Below are 20,826 nucleotides of genomic sequence, written 5' to 3' on the forward strand. Positions count from 1 at the left end.
CTACAGATTTGAAACAGCATGAAGCTGACTGAATGATGACAGGACTGTCAGTTTATGGGTGAGTTAGCTATTCCTTACCTCGCTATTTTGAACAAGCAGATATGTTTTCATCACTCAAAAAATAACAATGCAAACAGACATTCTTAAAGATCAAATCTGAAAAGCGGATTTGAATTGGGTGTAGTGTGAACAAAGCCTGAGAGGGAAAAAAGAAAAGGTGAGAAATGAAGGTTCTGAGCCAATTTCTGTCTTATCTTATCTGTCTTTCTCTCCTCATCGTTGTTACAATTCCTATCTCACCCGCACACGCACTCTAAACACACATCACGCAGCGTTGCCGGAGCAATTCGTGATGATTGACAGGCTGGGGGCGGGGCTTGTTCTGAATGGCAGGTGCCATGAGCTGGTAATAATGCCACACAGCTGGGCTGTCTGCGTGTGTGAGAAAAAAGAAAAGAAAGAAAAAGAGGAAGAGAGAGATTTCTCTTTAAGAGAGGGGGGCTGTTGTACTTAATAATGTGGTTCCCGTTCTACCTCATGGGGGAGGTTTGAACACCGTCTTACCAGGCTTAGGTAAGGGGGGTAGACTAAAAGAAGGATGGAGGGGCAGAGGATTTAAAGGCAAAGGAACCCGCTGATCTACGCCTGGAGAGGTCGCAAAGGTCAGACTACTGTCATGCTAATAATGGGATTTATTCTGGAGTTACTCTTGAGCACACATGCGCATAACGTCACTCACCATAAGAAAAAAACCTCTAAACATATGCTCACAAACAAGGTCTTCTACAGAGTACATACAGGAATCAGAGAGTGAAATTCAATACCTTTTATAACCATTTTTTAAAACTCTTTCCATACATTGTAAGACCTTAAAACCACTTTAGATTTCAACCGGAAACACTGGCGAGATTTTAACTTACAGTATATTTACTAAATAATAATGTAAGAAACTAATCCAAAACTAAAACATTATTCATATGCGGAATAAAAATCTATTAAATCTAGCTAATCCAGCAGGTTGGCGCCCATAGAACTGCAGAAATAATGGTGTTGCCTTGGTTACTGCAGTAAACAAAGCAGCATGGTGACAAATCTAGCAGGACTTCATTGATTTCATAAACTAAACAGCATCGTGACATTCGCAGAATTAATTCAGGCAAACTCTAACATACAACCATACATTGTAGAATCAAAAATGAAATAAAATGTAATAGCTTACAAAATAGCATTTAAGACTTTTTAATACTTTTTAAGGGCCTTAAATTTCTCTACGTTGATTTATCAATTTTTAATACTATTTAAGACTCCGCAGGCACCCTGTTCTCATATCCTGAGAACGATATACATTTCACGATATAGTAATGTTTCTGCAAATTCGATTAATTTATCGTAATTGTTATATATAAAACCATGTGTAATGTTCTATTTCTTTATTTTATCATTTTGAAGTATATACTTAATTTATATTATATATAGAGCCAAATATAAATGTAAAGCCATCTTTCCACTGCACACGACAAACAACAAGCAACAGACCGGAAGTCATTCATTTCCAATGGACCCGATTTGAGCTACGGATCCGTTAAAATATTTGAACTCCTGCGACTAGACCGTATGCGACCGGTCGTGATGTATTCTAGTGTTGTCCAGGCAGATCTGTGCGCGCGAGATGAGAATTAGTAGTTTTTCTATTATTTTTTGAATCAGAAAAAAAGTTTTATATTAAAAAAAATTCTATTCATATCCGAGTAATAAAAATTATTTATAAAATTTATAGTTTCTGGTATGCATTCATTCAACCATGGTCAACGGACAGAGAATAAAGTCTGATTTATACTTCTGCGTCAAGTGCACACGTATTCACCGGCTCCATAGCCCTCGCTGACACGCACTTCTCAAAAAAATGTAACTATGCGTCACAACGATGCATAGCGCAAGCTACGTGTGGGTGGGACCGAGAGCCGCATGAACCCATTGGAGTGAGTGTTTACAAGTGTCGAGTCCTGTGAAGGAGGTCCACATGGAAAGTTTAGTTTTGTGTTTACCTTATGATTAAAGAGCCCATATTATGGGTTTTTGAAAATACCCTTCCATGTAGTGTGTAACACAGCTCTAAGTGAAGTGAAATATCCAGCTAAGGCTTAAATCTGTAAGTGTACAGTGTTTAAAACTATTGATTCATCTATAAAAGAGTCGACTCATAGTGCTTCAAACGAGTCGCCTTGATAACGAGTCATCAGGTGTTTCGCGATGACGCAGCCACGAAACACAAGCCTCGCCAGTAGTTACGCGCGCAAACCAGGGAGATTTGAAACCTGCGGCCCCGCCCACTAACACAGAAAAAACACTAGACACACACACACAGACGCCGCCGGTCGAATGAAGTCACGCTGTGCTCAGATGGATAATATTGACAGTCTCTACCCAAAGATGAGTTGTTAACCTGGTACAGTACACGCGGTTACTCTTTATATTCTCTTATCACATGTAAGCCACGTTAAAAACGCGACGCGTGCCGCTTTGTTTACGGATTTAACGTTAAAGGCTTTTGTGAGCTCGCGTTCCACTGCCGTTTGTCGTTGCTATGGCGATCGATCTTAAGCTAGGAGACAGGAGACTTGTGTCACTTTCCCTAGTTCTTCTGAGGAGCGTTGTGTGTGTGTGTGTGTGTGAGAGAGAGAGAGAGAGAGAGACTCGCGTCGCTTTCCCTAGTTCTCCTGAGGAGCGTTGTGTGTGTGTGTGTGTGAGAGAGAGAGAGAGAGAGAGAGAGAGAGAGAGAGACTCGCGTCGCTTTCCCTAGTTTTTCTGAGGAGCGTTGTGTGTGTGTGTGTGTGAGAGAGAGAGAGAGAGAGAGAGAGAGAGAGAGAGAGAGAGAGAGAGAGAGAGAGAGAGAGAGAGAGAGAGAGACTCGCGTCGCTTTCCCTAGTTCTTCTGAGGAGCGTTGTGTGTGTGTGTGAGAGAGGGAGAGGGAGAGAGAGAGACTCGCGTCGCTCCCCCAATTCTTCTGAGGAGGGTTGTGTGTGTGTGTGTGTGTGAAAAAAGCCTTACACTATGAAGCGCGTGTGCACTGTGACTACTTTTATATAGTTGATTACCAGCTGGGCATTTCACTCTGTCTCGTGCTGAAGCCTGTCACTGTCGACCAATCGCAGCAGGCTGTCATCGGTCCAATCAGCACAGATTAGCTTCGCGCTGAGGAGGGGGTTGGGAACAAATGAATCGCTGAACGATTCATATGGGAGTCGCTGGGATAATTAGGTAAAAATAAATGCAGATTATAATATCATCAAAGTGTTTTATGACCTTGCATGCATATTAGACTGTTGTTGGAGACCCTTACAACCTAAATATGACCCTATTTCATGTATAATATGGGCTCTTTAAAGTTATCCCCTGGTTCCCGCCTCAAAATAAGCGAGTTTAAGCTACTTCTATAATAAGGTAGAGTTCATAAAAAACAACACATGTGAAGAAACTCGACACAGAGGAACATAAAAACCACACTACCAGCTAGCGTTTCTGAGGTGTTATGGCAGAGCAACACAAACATCACGCAGAAGCTTAAATGCACGACAAAGTACAAGGCATGCGCCGTGGCCCACGCCAATCACTCGACGCAGAAGTATAAACCAGGCTTAAAGGCTCTTGCACTCCTTTATTTCAGACACCGCAGCTTCTCTCCCATGGTCCACGACAAAACTGACCGTGTGACTGCCACAATGGGGCGTATTTCAACAGTCATGTCCGGATGTCATGTGCAGTGGAAAGGCAGCTTAAATAGTAAACACTGTACTTTCAAGATTGAAACTTTTTCACGTTGCACTTACGTTTCTGTCTGCATCCCTGTACTGGTATATAATATTGCGCTCATATAAATTATGAAAAAGTATTACCTTAAAACATTTATTTTATGGCACCATGAACTAAAGAATAGAGCAAAATATGTAATGATAGACTTTTTATTTTGTGTATACCATATATACCCCATTTTGAAAATGAATATTTTTATCCATTTCTCAGTGAATATAGGCAATGTATATTGGTGCATTTAAACAAAACAGATTTATTAAACAGATATATTTATTTAATTTATATTTTAGTCACTAAATATTTAGAAATTGAAACATAATTCAATTAAATTCAAGCAAAATATTGCAAAAAAAAAATTACAACCTAAAAAAAAAATTTCAACAAATGTTTTTTGCTTCTCTTGATTTTTCCTTTTTTAAAGTGTGTATTTAATATTTTTCTATAACATAAATTTGGCTGTACTAGTATTTGGACCATTATCGTAAATTATTTTGTGTGGCTTCAGTACTGACTAATCTAATATATATGCACAAATATAATACTTTATAGCTTCCTATTATCTATATGAATATAAAAGATAGAATTGTGAGGGGTGTACTTATATATGCTGAGCACTGTATCATCAGATATCTATCTTAAACTAAAACAGAACGTAGTTTACTTCATTTGCACCTTGATTTCGAACATCACTCCAGCAGGCTTCAATGTTATGCAACGTGACATACGGAGCAATAAAGCCATATATTCCTTCATTAGCCTACGTCTGGTGGGACTACAGTTGGCTGTTCAGATGCACCAGAAGCTTCTGTTTGGCCGCTCAGTCCACATCGTGTCTCCGCTTTATACGACATTTCTCCTCTCAGAGCTTCCTCTAGCACAAATTAAACCCGCTTAAATAGAATTTGAGGGGAAGCGAAAGATTCCCTGTGGGTTTGGTTGCTCCAAGTGTAATCAACAGGAAGAAAGAAAGAAACATCACTACGAGAGCGCTGAGCGTATAGTATTAATTGCAAAACAGACTAAATGATCTCATCCCCCAGTTCAACACACTGACATCACACACAGCATTCGGCTCGTAATGACCCCATGCATCTGGAGGATCTGAAAAAAGCAGGCGATTTAGGGGTGAAAACATAAAAGTGATGAAAAGACGAGAGGTTTTGGATTTACAGGTTGCCCGTCTCGGCGCTGGCACGGCAGATGGCCTAACAGCTAATCAACGACTTCAGAGAGCGACAAGATCGCGGATGCCTTCAAGGATTGTGCCCTCCTACATACCTAATTAAAGTCTGTTCAGTCAACACACATCTCCACAGATCCTGTTTCCTGAACCATATAATGTGTTGTTTCCATTTTTAGAACCAAATTCGCGCTCGTCTGTCCGGTTAGATTTAAAAGATGCATCCTATATGTGCGGTCTACTATATATAGGCAAACTAGAAATGTTTGTCTGGCTTACTAAATCTATTTTTCACCCAGCCCGTCTCTGCGTTGGTTTTATTAACAGCGACAACTCACCCCTGGCAATGTCTTCTGCTCGTGCAGTGCATTCTGGGCCTTCAAGGCTGACTCCCTCGCACAGTATGTCAAGAAGGCACATCCTGAAGAGGGAACAAGAATACAACGTGGGATGTATAAAAAATGAAGCAGACCCAGACAGACCATGAATATCAAGCAGTGTTTTGTGGACATGACAAGTGTGACTAAGAAATGTTGAACAAATTCTCCAAGAATACATTTGATTTTCTCCTGAAACTAAAGATGCTGTGTCAAAACTAAAGGTTAAAGAGTCTACGCGACGCTCTAAGAGCAAGACCTCACAAGAGACGTTTCTCTTAAGATATGAAAAGGAAACTCATCTAGCACCATTAGTCTCCCATCTCCCCTTGAGACTGTCCGCTCAATAGAGCCGCGTCAATCTCGTTTAATTACCTTTGTGCATTCCCGTGTACTTGTCCTTGATCACCGTAAGCTCGTAGATCTTCCCGAACTGCTCAAAGATGGGCTTCAGGTCTTTCTCCTCCAGATTCCGTGGGATCTGGCCAATAAAGAGCTTGATGGCGTCGGCCTCCTTCATTAGGACAGTTTCCTAAGGGGACGGAGCGACAGCTGCGCTCGGGGTTTCAGCACTGGAGAGCGGCTCAGCGGTGGGGGAAGAGTCGCGATGTTAAACACGAGTCCCGATGGAAAGGTCTGAACCGTGACAGCTCTGAGTAGAAGAACAGATAGCGCTTTAAAAAAAAGCTATGCTCGCGAACACTTCATAATAACTTCCATTAACAAGATTTGTGTTTGTAAAAGGACCTGAGGTGCTTGTAAAGCAGCCAAAGATATGTGTTAAAGACTTTCATGAGAGTACTTTATTAAAGGAATTTGGTAATTTAGTTCACAGCACGGCTAGCCACACTTGAACTGAAATGGTTTGCAAAAAAAGCTTTTTATTTTGTGAAAAATAAATAAAAGTATTTAGGTTTACTTAATGTAGCCTATCATGAGACATAAAGTGATGTTTTAGTTATCAAACAAGCCATTTTTGTATATTAAAACAATCTAAAATGAACATTCCAGAACTCCCACAATCTTGGTAGTTAGATTAGAAACAGAGAATTTAAATAAAATGCATTTTCTGCTCCACTTTAAAGCAATAGCTACTTAAGAACGAAAGACGAATGAAAATGGTGAATATATTTTTGGGTGAACTATCCCTTTAAGAACGAAAGGTCATAATTTAATATGCAAATTAAAGCAAGAAAGAACATTAATAGAATAGAATAGAATTAATTGTATAACATAGTGGAGGATAAAAAAAATGTCAATACAGGTCTGTCATGCCATCACAGAGACGTCCAACACATTATACAATTCTTCGTAGGCCACATGACATAAAATGATGTTTTAGTTCTCAAACAAGCCTTCTCTGTTTATTAAAATGATCTAAAATGAACTTTCTGGGCTTCTTTTTTCACAGAATATTAAAATAAAAAAGATTTTCTGCTCCACTTTAAAGTAACAGCTATATAATATAGACTTAAGAACAAAAGACGAATGAAAATGGTGAATATATTTTTGGGTGAACTATTCCTTTAAGAACGAAAGGCCAGTCACAATTTAATATGCAAATTAAAGCGAGAAAGTGTTGCTGAATTAATTGTTTAACATAGCGGAGGATAATAAATGTCATGCTATCACTGAGACGTCCAACACATAATACAATTCTTCGTAGACCAAAAGACATACAGTGATGTTTTAGTTCTCAAACAAGACATTTTTGTTTATTAAAACGATCTAAAATTAACTTTCTGAGATTCATTTTCCACAAAATATTAAAATAAAATGGACTTTCTGCTCCACTTTAAGAAAATAGCTACTTAATATAGACTTAAGAAACAAACGAAATTGGTGAAAATATTTTGGGTGAACCATTCCTTTAAGAACGAAAAGCCAATCACAATTTAATATGCAAATTAAAGCAAGAAAACAATTGCTGAATTAATTGTTTAACACAGTGATGTCAATACAGCTCTGTCATGCTATCACCGAAACATCCAACACATAAAACAACTTTTCGTAGACCATATAAACAAACATTTTTGTTTGTATGTGAAATGTAGCTAAAAAAAAGAACAGGGTATTGTTTGTTTTGTCAATTTACCCATGATAACGATCAAGTTATACAGCTAAAGGCTACTGTTGCTATTTCTGCTTGTTAGAATATCAAATATGCTGTATTTATTCATATAATTAACATTTTCTTCCCTTTAACTTCCTCAACAACCTTTTCTAAATCAAAACACAACGTTCGGCGTTGCTATACTTCCCAAGAACGCAAGACCAGATCACAATTTAATATGCAAATTTATGCAAGGAGGACCACCAATCGCCGTTCGGTTCGCCAGAATTACAATCTCCGATGTCTGAATGGCAAACATTCTCACACAATGGAAGACCTTACGTTTCTCTACAAGAATAACATTTAGAAACAGCATAAGCTAAATAAAATGACTAAACACACTGTGAATGGAGTCCCTGATTGGTTTAAGCTGAATTAAATGGCATAAAATGGGGAAGAGCAATAATGATTTCAGTAGTGCTTTGAAATGTCAAACTTCACAGCAGATCCGTAGCGTATATATTCAACCATAAATAGCGTTTCTATATAATTGTATATATCTATAAATAGCCTATTAATGATACGTTTTAAATACTATAAATATTTCTATTTTATGCTATTACATAGGATAAAAACACTCTGTAGATTATTAAATTGCAATATTAGAACAAAGAAACTTGTGTTGCGAGCTCTGGCAACAGAACACATCACAAGTGAACGCAATGAAATGCAATGAATATAAATATTGACGTATATATCCCCCATTGCTTCTTTGTTTAATCCACACTGGAGGCTCAGGCGTATGTGGCTCTTTGTCACGACACTAACTGCACATACGCACATACATGGCAGAGAACAAAAACATGCGACTGCACATGCAACTTCACGCCTTTAAATCGAAAAGAAGTTTAATCAGATCCTCCGAGCTCTCCGTTATGTGTGCAAGGGCGACATTTGCTTTCGTTTCCTTCCCTCTCTCTCTATCTCTCAGTCTATCTCTCTCTTTTGTTAATCCCATGGGGATGTTTGTTTATTTGCTGTCTTTCAGCCTGGTTGTAGAATATGGTGTGCTATTTATTCTACGTGCACAAATAAATGGAGCTGATGGAGAGCGAACGGCTTGGAAGCAAACCGCTGTGCGTTCAACTAAATCCGTGCATCTGTCACCCTTGAATCGCCTTGGGTTTTTTTGTCTCCCCGTGCCCTCTCAAATATCTCCTGTTGACTAGAACGCATGCATGAATCAATACGAGCACAGATGCGAGTCAAATGCATTTCACTCACGTTTTGATGCAGAGGCAAAGGGAAGAAGATGCTGTGTAATTCTGTCGGCGGTATTCACGGTGTTGACACTCCGTATAACCCGTAGCTTTTGACGTCGAAAGCCGGTGTCCCCCTCCTGTCCATCTCCTGTCCTCCCTCGGGGTGTGGAAACCGTGATGCTTACTCGGATTAAGGGAGCGTCGATATTTTCCTCTCACTAAGCGTTTAGTCGCTACTTCTTTTTGGGGGGAGGCTGTCAAATAGGAACAGCTGTCCTTTTCATTTCACAGTCTTACTATATACGATCTTTATTGTTCTTCATGGAGTCTTTATATCTTGAGACTTACGTTTTATAATACATTTATTTTTATATCGCATTAACGCATGACTAATTAAGCTTTTTTTACATTATATTACTGGATAATGGGCTATATGCACAGCTAGTGTTTTTCAGCCAATGATGAACTTCCGGTGAAAGCTTTATGTGACTATTTTAAATTTCATACGGTTCCTTATACAGCATCGATGTAGTAATGTAATTTAAATATAATAAGTTAAATAGACACAAGCATTCATTTCATTGTTAAAACGTAAAAAAAGACGAAAGACTATTTAAATGGAGGCACCCTCATTCGCAGCAGGGTATGGCAGAAATTCCATTGAAAATACTGGGGTAAAATTAATTTTCAAATTTGAAAAACATGGCGTGGAAAAAAATATAATTGAATGCAGTGCTTCTTGTTTGTTCTGATACCCACTTTATATCGCATCTCAGCCAAGTGAAGATCGCTGTTTTTTTATAGAAATCTGATCCTAAACATGGCGATTTTTGTATGAGATGACATTTAACCGGAAGCCCAGGGGTTGGCTGACTGAAATCAGTCTGTGTGTATACAGCCCATTACAGTATTATAACCCTAGATAGTGGTTTTCAATTGCATGTTTTATTGGAGAAACAGTCATCAAAAATAATAAAGAAAATTACAAAAATAATACATTTTCCAATTTGTCCATTTGCATACAATAAATTAATCAACATCAAACACTCTATCACAAGCAACTAATTAATTATTAATTAATTATATTAATATTAACGAAAGATTTTTTCCTCAAATTTATATTTATATTTCTTTTGACTTTCTCCACATAAGCCAGAAGAAATACAATTCATAAAATAACTGGATCTTTTTTAATTCATAAATAAAGCTCGCAATTGTATTACTGTTGGGCGACACAGTGGCTCAGTGGTTAGCACTGTTGCCTCACAGCAAGAAGGTTGCTTGTTAGAGTCCCAGCTGAACTAGTTGGCATTTCTGTGTGGAGTTTCTATGTTCTCCCTGTGTTGGTGTGGATTTCCTCCGGTTTCTTCCACAGTCCAAAGACATGTGGTATAGGTGAATTGAATAAACTAAATTGGCCATAGTTTATGAGTAACTGAGTGTGTATAGTTGTCTCCCAGTACTGGGTTGTGGCTGGCATTAAGGGCATCTACAGCGTACTACATATGCCGAAATTGTTGGCGGTTCATTCCGCTGTGGCGACTTCAGAAATAGAAACTAAGCTGAAGGAAAATGAATGAAACATTTTTATTCCTGAAAAACCATAAGCCAGAAGAATTATAAATGAATAGTACATCTTTATTTTTATTGATAAAGCTCATAATTATAATCCTATTAATAAAATATTGTTGTATGTTAATAAATGGAAACAACCTATTTATATTCTTGATTTTAAAAAAGTAATAAGTATATCACTGTTATTGCATACTATAAGGAACATTAACCAGATTAAATTTAATACATAGAAATATTGTATATTAAAAAATATGGTTTACCATTCACAAAATGTAACTAAATGTAAGGATCTATTTTAGTATATTGATAAGAGTTATCCATAAAGACACCTAAACCACATTACTGAGTAATCTCTATTATGCACAAAAAAATATATTAATAGCAATGAAGCATCATTGTTCTTTTTTATTCACAAAAAGTCATGAGATCCAAATATTTAATATCTTTTTGAATATCTTTTATTCAGAAACTGTTTACTGAAAAAAAACGACCGATTTTATCCTAAAAATCTTTACTACTGCTTTCTTTGCTTGTTCGTTTTTCGAGTCCGCACGTAACATTCAGACGGTCCCTGATATCAAGGACGCTAATCCGCCTTTTGTTCTCGTCGAGCTCTGACCACGGTGCTGAAACTACACTGAGCCAAATCATGTTTCCTCACAAATTAACGCCCACATAAACTACACGATTTCCCCACTATATGTGGTCGAGCAATTTCGCTTTCTTAGTATTTGACCTATAGCCTTGCGGGCAAATCAATTCCTCTCGGTTACGTGCAAAAAAACAACAAAATGTAGACAATAAAATAAACCTTTACATCACACACCGAGTGCACTGTTTACATCCTCAAATACATCAAGTGCTTGTGTGCTTCTTTAATGGTCAGTGGACTGTATTGGATGAGGTTGTCTGGATTTTTAGGGTAAACTAAATCAAAGACTATAGCTAGTGTACTTGCGTTAATTTCCTGGGATTGGCAACCATCTGCCACGAGCCCCTAAATCCGCCAGTGCTGCTTTTACCCTTGACCCAAAATCCGTTAGACTTACCGACTCATCTTTGTTATAACCTCACTTCAAAGCAAAAAACATGAACTCTACTCTGTGACTCAAAGCACGACTCATTTACGCACTTACAATCACGGATGACTCAACTGGTTATACAGATAGTTGAATTAACGACGACATCTGCTGGTTATATCCGTTTAAATCAAAATCTGTCTGCAAACCAGTCAATGTCTGGGACAGTTAAATGAAGAAACGCTTTTTTTAATACTTGTAAAATAATTAGATGACAAAACATGAATGACTGTGATTATTTTATATGAATGGTTAGCATTAAAAAACTGTGCAAGGCCTTGTGAGGTGTGAAACGTGATATTACATCAGCTGCTTTCACTGACTTCAAGTGAACTGGCATAAAGGTCACCGACTGATATACCCTGACCTTTACATTATTTCAAGTGGTAACCTGATTTGTCAGTTCAGGGTTAGAGACTAACTACACTTTAAAAAAATGACATGGTTGCATTGAATTTTCAATTAGAAGAAAATTAACCATGTCATCCACTGTAAAAAATCCTGGGTTCCACACAATCAATTTGTGTTGAGACAAGATGAAGAAATTAAGTTAAATTAGTAAAAACAAAACTAAGTTAGGTTGATTGAACATAAAACAATTAAGTTGTCCCAAAAAACAACAAGAATTATGTTGTTCCAGCTCATTTCAAATAAGAAGACAGAACAAACAGCAAACATCATTGTTTAAGTGCAACCTTAAGTCATTTAAACTTAAATTATATTAAACTGACTTAAAACAACTTCACTGAAAAAAAAATATTCAAAAGACAATTCATTGGATTTACTAAATTGTTTTAAGTTAATAGGTTGTAAACAATTCATTTGGGCTGAATTTAAACAAATTAAGTGGACCATTACTCAAATTAATTTGTTTAAGTGTTGTATACTAAAACAACTGGCTTAAAACTACTTGTTAAATTATATTAAACTGACTTAAAACAACTTGATAAGGTATATTAAACTGACTTAAAACAACTTGATAAGTTCTATTAAACTGACTTAAAACAACTTGTTAAGGTATATTAAACTGACTTAAAACAACTTGTTAAAATTATATTAAACTGATTTATAACAACTTGTTAAAATTATATTAAACTAACTTAAAACAACTTGTTAAATTATATTAAACTGACTTAAAACAACTTGTTAAAATTATATTAAACTGATTTATAACAACTTGTTAAAATTATATTAAACTGACTTAAAACAACTTGTTAAATTATATTAAACTGACTTAAAACAACTTGTTAAATTATATTAAACTGACTTAAAACAACTTGTTAAAATTACATTAAACTGACTTAAAACAACTTGTTAAATTATATTAAACTGACTTAAAACAACTTGATAAATTATATTAAACTGGCTTAAAATAACTTATTAGTTAATAACTTAAGTTATTATTAGCATGAAAGCGTTGTCATAGCTTACTGATTATATGATCAGCATAAGAAAATGTTTGACAGGGTTTCTGCAGGTTGTATCAAGTCAAATTCAAGTCTTTTAAAGACCCTTTTACGACTATTATGAATGAAATTTTAGAATTATTCTTAAGTAATTATTTCTTAGCAACATACTTTTATGTGTCAAAACAAGAAATCTGTAGTTGTATACACGTTTTTCAACATAATATGTATTGGGTTTTGGTTTTAAAAATGACAAGTTTAACATTTACAATTACATAAATAATCGAAAATATATATTTGTTGTCTTTTGGTATAACTTCTATTCAACCGAATGCATTTGTGTTATAAACCCTTAAGTTTCATGCCTACACTGTAAAAAAAAAATTGTACGACAAATTAGTCATGACAGCATATGTTTTTAGCTCATTGTAACAAGTTAAACATGTTCTAACTAATATTGTATGAGTTACGCAAGCTGTTTTAAGTCAGTTTAACATAATAAGTTCAAGGGAGGTTAATTTGATTCAGCTTTAAATTTAAGGCAACCAGCTTTTTTTTTTTACAGTGCATTTATAAATATTGTTTCTCAACCCTTCTGTAAATATTTTTTGTATGAATGGAAGATAACGTAATGGGATAAATTGCTCTTTTATTATCATGAGGAATTGTGTAATTGTTTTTAGTTTTCTTTTGGCGATTTTATTAAGATGTATTGTTGGTGATGGATGTAGGTCCGATTGGGTAGCTTAAAATTAAGACCTGTTTAAAATGATTTAAAACTCACAACACAATATTTCAGTAAATCTAAAACTTTTTAAGACCTAAAATTTAGTTGTTTAAATTTAAGACATTAAGACCCTGTGGACACCCTGGTTTAATTAATTTTTTGGATTTTGTCTCAGTTTAGGCATTCAAAATATTCTCAATTTCTTCATTGTGAAGATATTGTGAAGGCAAAACATGGATGACTGTGATTAGCTTCTTTTATAGGAATGGCTAGCATTAAAAACAGTGCAAGGCCTTGTGAGGTGTGAAACGTGAGATTACATCGGCTAAAATAAAACAAATACTTGCACTGTAACAAAAACTGGCTGCTTTAAATTTTAAGTTGAACTTAGTAAACCTTATTTGTCATTTTAACTTACATTGCATTAAAATCCCTTAATGTGTGGCTTGGACAACATTAGAAACCTGATTATTGTGATTTAGTAAGTTGTGGTTAAAATAAAAACACTGACATGACTTATTGATCAAGTAATTTTTTACAGCGCTCTTATGAAGTGAAAAAAAAAATAATAATTTTACAACATTCTTTTATTCACTCAATATTCTCAGGAACTAATTTAGTTTTGCCTGTATATTTTAAACTTATATATAAACTTTCAAAGTGCTGGTTGCCATTGATAAATCACAGCTGATCACAATAAAAATCTTTAATTTTATACCAAAGGAAAAAAACTTCACATCTTGGATAGGCATGGACGATCACCGTTTTTAAGGTTTACCTCGGTTTAAACCGCCAAAATTTTCTGCTTAACCATTCCTACGGTATGTGTACAATTTTTTATTTACATTTTTAGGACAACAGTATCTACAGCACAAATGGTTTACAAAAATGTTGTTTTAAATTGTAAAGAAATCTGTGTTTTTGAAACAACTGAAGACAGCAGAACTCAATGATTAATTTAAATTATTTAGCTTGACATGAATATTATAAATGTTTCTCAACATAAAATATATTGTGTTCAAAGGGGAACAAAGTTTTTGTTTTTAATCCAGACCTTTAAAAGGAACTTATTATAGAGCAGTGATCACAATACCGTAAAACCGTGATATTTTTATCCAAGGTTAATCACACCGTCAGAATCTTATACTAGCCCATACTTAATCATAAAAGACCTGAGGATGAGTAAAAAAGCAAATGTTCATGTATTTGGTTGATTTATCTCTTTAAGATTAGTTTGAACCAGTAGAGGGAGGCAGAGCTCTAACTTTATAAGGCCTTAAACAACAAATAAAGGGTTTAACCATGTTGTTTACATCATCCGGGTAACCACCAAGACTTTAAAACCTCATTATTCCTCTAAATGCTTGAGAAAACATTTAATAGCTTGTGCATTTATAATCCTGAAATGCTGCTCTGACATCAGAGCGCCACACTTGGCTCTATGATCTTCTAGACAGTTCTAGTAAATATAAAAGCAGAATAAGTACACAGTGAGTGTGCTTTGTGCAACAGCACATCCTTTACCTTAATTTGCAAGCGGATGGGATACAAGGGCATTGGACGTCCCCCTCAAGCACTCTGTTGCCGGGCAGACAAAGTCCTTCAGCTGAGGATCTGCATACATTGAGGATGGACAGAGGGAGAAAAATAAAACAAAGGAATGATTGGGGTGAGAGACAAAGAGGGAAGAAATGACAGGAGGAGGGGGAGGGGGAGGGGGAGATAAGTTGTAAAACATTAATAAGTAGCTCAACAGTAACATTTTATTTAGCATTGTTTGCATACTTCTGTAGTTTTATTTCAGTTTTAAATGTTGGAAATTTGTAGTTCTTTATTTGAACAATTGAAATTTCTCCCGAATTTAAGATAGATGGTGTCATTTACAGATTTTAATTTGTAAAACATTAATAGAAATCTCCACATTATTTTATTTACAGCATCGTTTACAAACTTCTGTAGTTTTATTTCAGTTTTAAACTTTACAATTTGTAGTTCTTCATTTGAATAAAACTATTGACATTTCTCCGGAACTTAAACACAAATGTGTCATTTAGAGTTTTATTAATTGTGGAAAATTACAGAAAAAAGTGCCATGTTTTCAGAGATATTTACAATAATTTTTAGACAACACAGTCTCAATGTTTTAATTCTTTAACTGCCCCACCAGGAAAAAAAAACCCTAATATTGCAGTTAACACACCTAATTGGATTTTTTCGAACTCATCCCATAATTTCTAAAATATTAGCCTCCACCGAATGGTTGATATGACGGTTTATCTTAAGTACCGGAATTAATACATGAAAAATCTGAAAATCTGAAGTGTAAGACCAATTTCTTTAAAAATAAAGTGCAAAATCAAACATTTTTGACCACTAAATCATCTTTATTTTTATATAGAGTATGCCATAAAATGTCAGATTCTCATTTAACATGTTTTCTTGTTTTTTTTTTTTACAATAAAACCTAAATAAAGTGTAGCAGTGCAACAGGATGATGTTTGTTTGATTTTTTTGTAAACCTACAATGGTGTGTGTGTAAGCCATTATTTAAAACTACATCATTCTTAAAATGACTTTAACAGTCATCATTTAAAACAGTCAAAACATGGTCAACCGTTTGGTAGAGCAGGCAGTTAAAGGGTTAACTTCGGAAAATTAATATTTGATATTTTAATTAATATTATTAACACTAATTTTCAATCACAGCACATGAAAACATTTGGTATTCTGACCAATTTTTATTTTCTGAGATGGAAAGCTCTTAATGACAATATTTCTATTTTAATTTGGGAAGAAATGTTATTCGACCTTATTAGAACAAAACAAATGTTGACATTTTACTCAAATCTAAAGCTAATAAATCTAACCAATGCAGAGAAACCACATTTTCAAGTGGTCTATATACACTGAAAAAAATGATTTATTGGATTTTTTTACTTTTTTTTTTTAATGTAAGAGGTTTAATCAGAGGTGATGTCACAGGCTAATGATAATCAAAGTTATAGATTAGCCTATTGGTTAATATTTTAAAAGGAATATTATTTTGTTCAGGAAATGATTTAAAACAAATGTTATTTTTATCACGATTAAGAACTTATTCCCAAAACAATTAGCAAAAATTCTCAATCTCTGACGTATTGATAAAATACACTAATAAAGTTATTGGACTTACTTAATTTAAGGTAAGTGGTTGCAAACAATATATATATGGCCTTTAATTTGTTTAAATTCAGCCCATTTTGTTAGCAACCACTTACCTTAAAAAATAAATAAATAAAGAAATAAATAAATAAAAATAAATAAATTTGAATAAATCCAAAGAATCTATATCTATCTATCTATCTATCTATCTATCTATCTATATATATATATATATATATATATATATATATATATATATATATATATATATATATAAATAAATAAATAATGACACTACATAATTTATTTACATTAAAGGCTTAACTAGTTTAATTAGTTTAACTAGGCAGGTTAGGCAAGTTATTGTATAGCTATTTTAGGTCAAAATGATTAGCCCCTTTAGGCCTTTTTTGTTTTTTGTTTTTTTTATTGTCTACAGATAAACCATCGTTGTACAATAACTTGCCTAATTACCCTAACCTGCCTAGTTAAACTAGTTAAGCCTTTAAAAGTAAATTAATTATGTAGTGTCATCATGGCAAAGATAAAAGAAATAAGTTATTAGAAATTAGTTATAAAAATTGTTCAGAAATGTGTCGAAAAAAATCTTCTCTCCGTTAAACAGAAATTGTGGGAAAAATAAACAGAGGGGCTGATAATTCATGGGGGGGCTAATAATTCTGACTTCAATATAGCAGATTTTTTAATTGATGTATAATTAATTTGAACTGGCTCAGATAGGCGCGGATCATATTCAGCATTGAATCCCACGCATTACATGTTGCTGTGGAAAGTTTAACAAGAGCAAATAAGCGCTGAGCAAATGTTCCACAGTTCTGACCCTGAACAGTGCACGCGCTTTTCAGGACGGGGCGTGGTCGTAGGCTCCTATTTAAATGAGCCGTGTCCCGTAAATTAAACAGAGCTGATTGACTTTATAAAAATCACCGCAAACCTCAGCATCGCTATTAAGCCTATTTATCGGTCTTGCAAACTTTTATGGTATATAATTAAGCCACATTAAATACTTGGAGGGCATGTCTAGTAATTATTTTCAATTAGCCTATATAGATTATCTGACAATAAAAACATCTATATCTATGCATTTGGCAGATGCTTTTATCCATCTAATGCGATTACATAAAATGATGCTGTATACCTGCATCATTTATTAATTTTAATCTATTTAAAAATATATTTACTTAATATTTTTAAATGCATTTTCCTGTTCAGCGACTTTTTAAAAAATATTAAAACTTTTCCCCCACTGGATGCGTTATTTTTACCCCCACAAAAAAAATAAGTTTAAATTCAGTAAATTTATATCTATGATAGAGCCATTATTAATTTTAAAATACTGGAGTGTTTCACAAATTAACCACTCCAATAAGCCAGACACTGAAAAAACAATTGCCAATTATTTTGCGAAGAAAAAAAATTCTGAATGGTGATAAAATTAACTTAAGATTCGATTTAAATAATATCCTCTAGAAAAATAATATTCCATTTAAAATATTAACAATAGGGTAATGTATGATTTTGATTATCATTAGCCTATGACATATCACGCCTAATTAAATGCATATTACGTCTGTAAAACTTCTAATACGAACTATTGGTTGAATTTACTAAAATAAACATTTAAAACAGAATTCTACTTTTAAGATCGATAAATATGATTTACGTGTTTAATTGGTAATCCTGAGTTATTAATTATTAATTCCGAGTACGCAACGTTATTAAAATGACACGACGGTGTTAGTAGGAAATATTTGCTAGATTTATATTTATTTCATAGAACTTGGGTTATATTTTACTGCATCAATCTACAGGTATTAAAAGCTCTTGTCTTCATGCACATCTGCTCGTGTCCACATGACAGACTGAGACAACACTAACAGAACATCCGACAGGTTGAAAACCCCTGGTGTGAAACTTTCAAGAACTCAGTTTTCTAGGCCCCGAATGTTTTCCCTCTTTTTTATTTACACCTCACTAAAACGAACAAAATAATGCATTATCTAGGTCAGGGGTGTCCAAACTAACCCTATCTCACTACAAGAAAGTCGCTATAGCAAGCCTAGCAAGATTTTGATTAGCTTCAGGTGTGTTTAATTACGCTTGAGGTAAAACGTGCTCGACAGTTGTCCTACAGGACCGAGTTTGGACACCCCTGACCTAGGTTTGCTGTAACAGAGTGACATTCAGGATTGGCTCCCTCTGCTGACGACCATTTGTAATTATGCTGTTTGTTAAGCCAACCTCAGCTGCCAACAAGTGGTCACGTTTTAAACAGCCTACTATTATTATATTTGTAGTTTTTGGAACGTAGACTGACAGCAAAATTTTAGTCGTGAACTGTTTAGTGTTTAAAAGCAACATGGTTTATCATTAAACCATTAAACAGATAATTCACCCCAAAAATGAAAATTCTGTCTCATTTATTTACTCATCCTCCACTTGTTGCAAACCTGTTGGAGTTTCCTTCGTCTGTTGAACACAAAGGAATATTTTATTTTCTGAAATCCATAGTATTTTTTGTTACTATATGGATGTAAATAGCTGCTTTTTCAACAGAAGAAAAAACTCAAACGTTTAGAACCACTAGTGAGAATAAATGCTGAGTAAATTTTCATTTGGGGTGAACTATTCTTTAATTGTTTATTATTATGAATTTAATCATTATTAATTTGGGCCACATAAAGGCTCTGAAAGAGCTTCCTAAATTTAATAGCTTGTTTTGTTCCCATATTGGTGGCTGCCTTTTAAACAGACGTGAAAAATTTAGAACTACTTTAGTGAGAGTAAATGGTGAGTAAATTTTCATTTTTGGGTGAACTATCCATTTGTTTTCATTATTTATTTAATCATTATCAATTTGTTTATGTTACAGAAGGATTTTGGATAACTAACTTTTGTTTTTTACATCTAAGAGAGCTTTTTACCTTTTGTGCAATGGAAAAGTCCCCCACTCTGGTTCTTTACTGGCACTGATGGTTCCATAAAAATGTAACATTTATGAAACCTTTCTATTGCACCAAAGGTTTTTCACAATAGAAAACTATTTCGAGTTTTTAAATGTTCTTTGCACAAAAAGGCTCCTTTAAGATTATTTCACTAAAAATTTCAGTGAAGAACTAAAAATCTCTATGGCATTGATGCAAAATCCCCCTTTCAGAATTGAAAACTTTTTTTTATGTCCTTGAAATCAATATTTCACCTTTTAGATTGTTAAATAATTGTAATAATGCTTAGCCTTTGCTTTTTTTTATCGAAATGAAAAGGAGGCTTTTTAAGGCCAGTTTAAAGTTCCTAATGTTCCTAATGTGTGCCAGCATTTTTTAAATATTTTGTTCTTACGTAACATTAGAGTGAAACTAGACATGTCTTGGCATACTGCTCAATTGTGGCCTATTAGTCAGAAAACACCTAGCTGTACCATTTACATTTTAATACATTTTCTATTTTGCTGCGGTGTTCAACAAAATGCAGACATTTTAACCCTGATCTGATTCAAGAAGTTGACTCTACGAACATCCACTTGTGCCTAATGCAATCGGACATAGCTGATCCTTAAGGGTTAAGCAGTATAAAATGTGAAACTATGAACTGATTATTACTGCACAATTAGTACACCTAAATTGATGTAAAAACGCAAGAAAATATGTAAATCGTGCTCCAAAACCAGACAAGGTGTGATGATTAAGAGTTGTTAATTATGCGAGTTTGTAGTTTTTCAAAGAATTGTTCACCCATGACTGAAATTCTGCGGACAGCTTACTCCAAGCTTGCTTAGATTTTTGTTCTCTTGAACACAAACAAAACTATTTAAACGAATGCTGGAAATAGGTAGCCATTAATACTCACTATATACGGCAAGGGTGTCCAAACTCAGTCCTAGAGGGCCGGTGTCCTGCTTATTTTATTTCCAACCCAAATTAAACACACCTGAACCAGCTAATCAAGCTTCTACTAGCTATACTAGAAACTTCCAGGCAGGTGTGTTGAAGGAAGCTGGAGCTAAACTATGCAGGACACTGGCCCTCCAGGACCGAGTTTGGACACCCCTGATATAGCGGAAAAATACTATGAACTCAATGGCTACCAGTTTTCAACATTCTTCAAAATATCTTGTTTTGTTTTCAAGAGAAGAAAGAAACGTAAAACAGGTTGAGAGTGAGACAATCAGGATCGAATTTTCATCTTTAGGTGAACT

The 20,826-nt window shown here is 34.7% G+C and overlaps 1 protein-coding gene across 1 annotated transcript in view; it reads right to left on the reverse strand.

The window, feature by feature from the left end:
• Window positions 1-20,826, reverse strand: part of LOC130246627 (CUGBP Elav-like family member 3) — a 66,320-nt gene that overhangs the window by 43,632 nt on the left and 1,862 nt on the right. Inside the window, 3 exon segments of the mRNA XM_056479705.1 lie at window positions 5,329-5,411; window positions 5,743-6,019; window positions 14,994-15,083. Coding sequence (XP_056335680.1) covers window positions 5,329-5,411; window positions 5,743-5,887 — 228 coding nt within the window. The 5' untranslated portion in view covers window positions 5,888-6,019; window positions 14,994-15,083.

The sequence above is a fragment of the Danio aesculapii genome, chromosome 19 (assembly GCF_903798145.1).
Source record: "Danio aesculapii chromosome 19, fDanAes4.1, whole genome shotgun sequence".
Classification (NCBI taxonomy): Eukaryota; Metazoa; Chordata; class Actinopteri; order Cypriniformes; family Danionidae; genus Danio; species Danio aesculapii.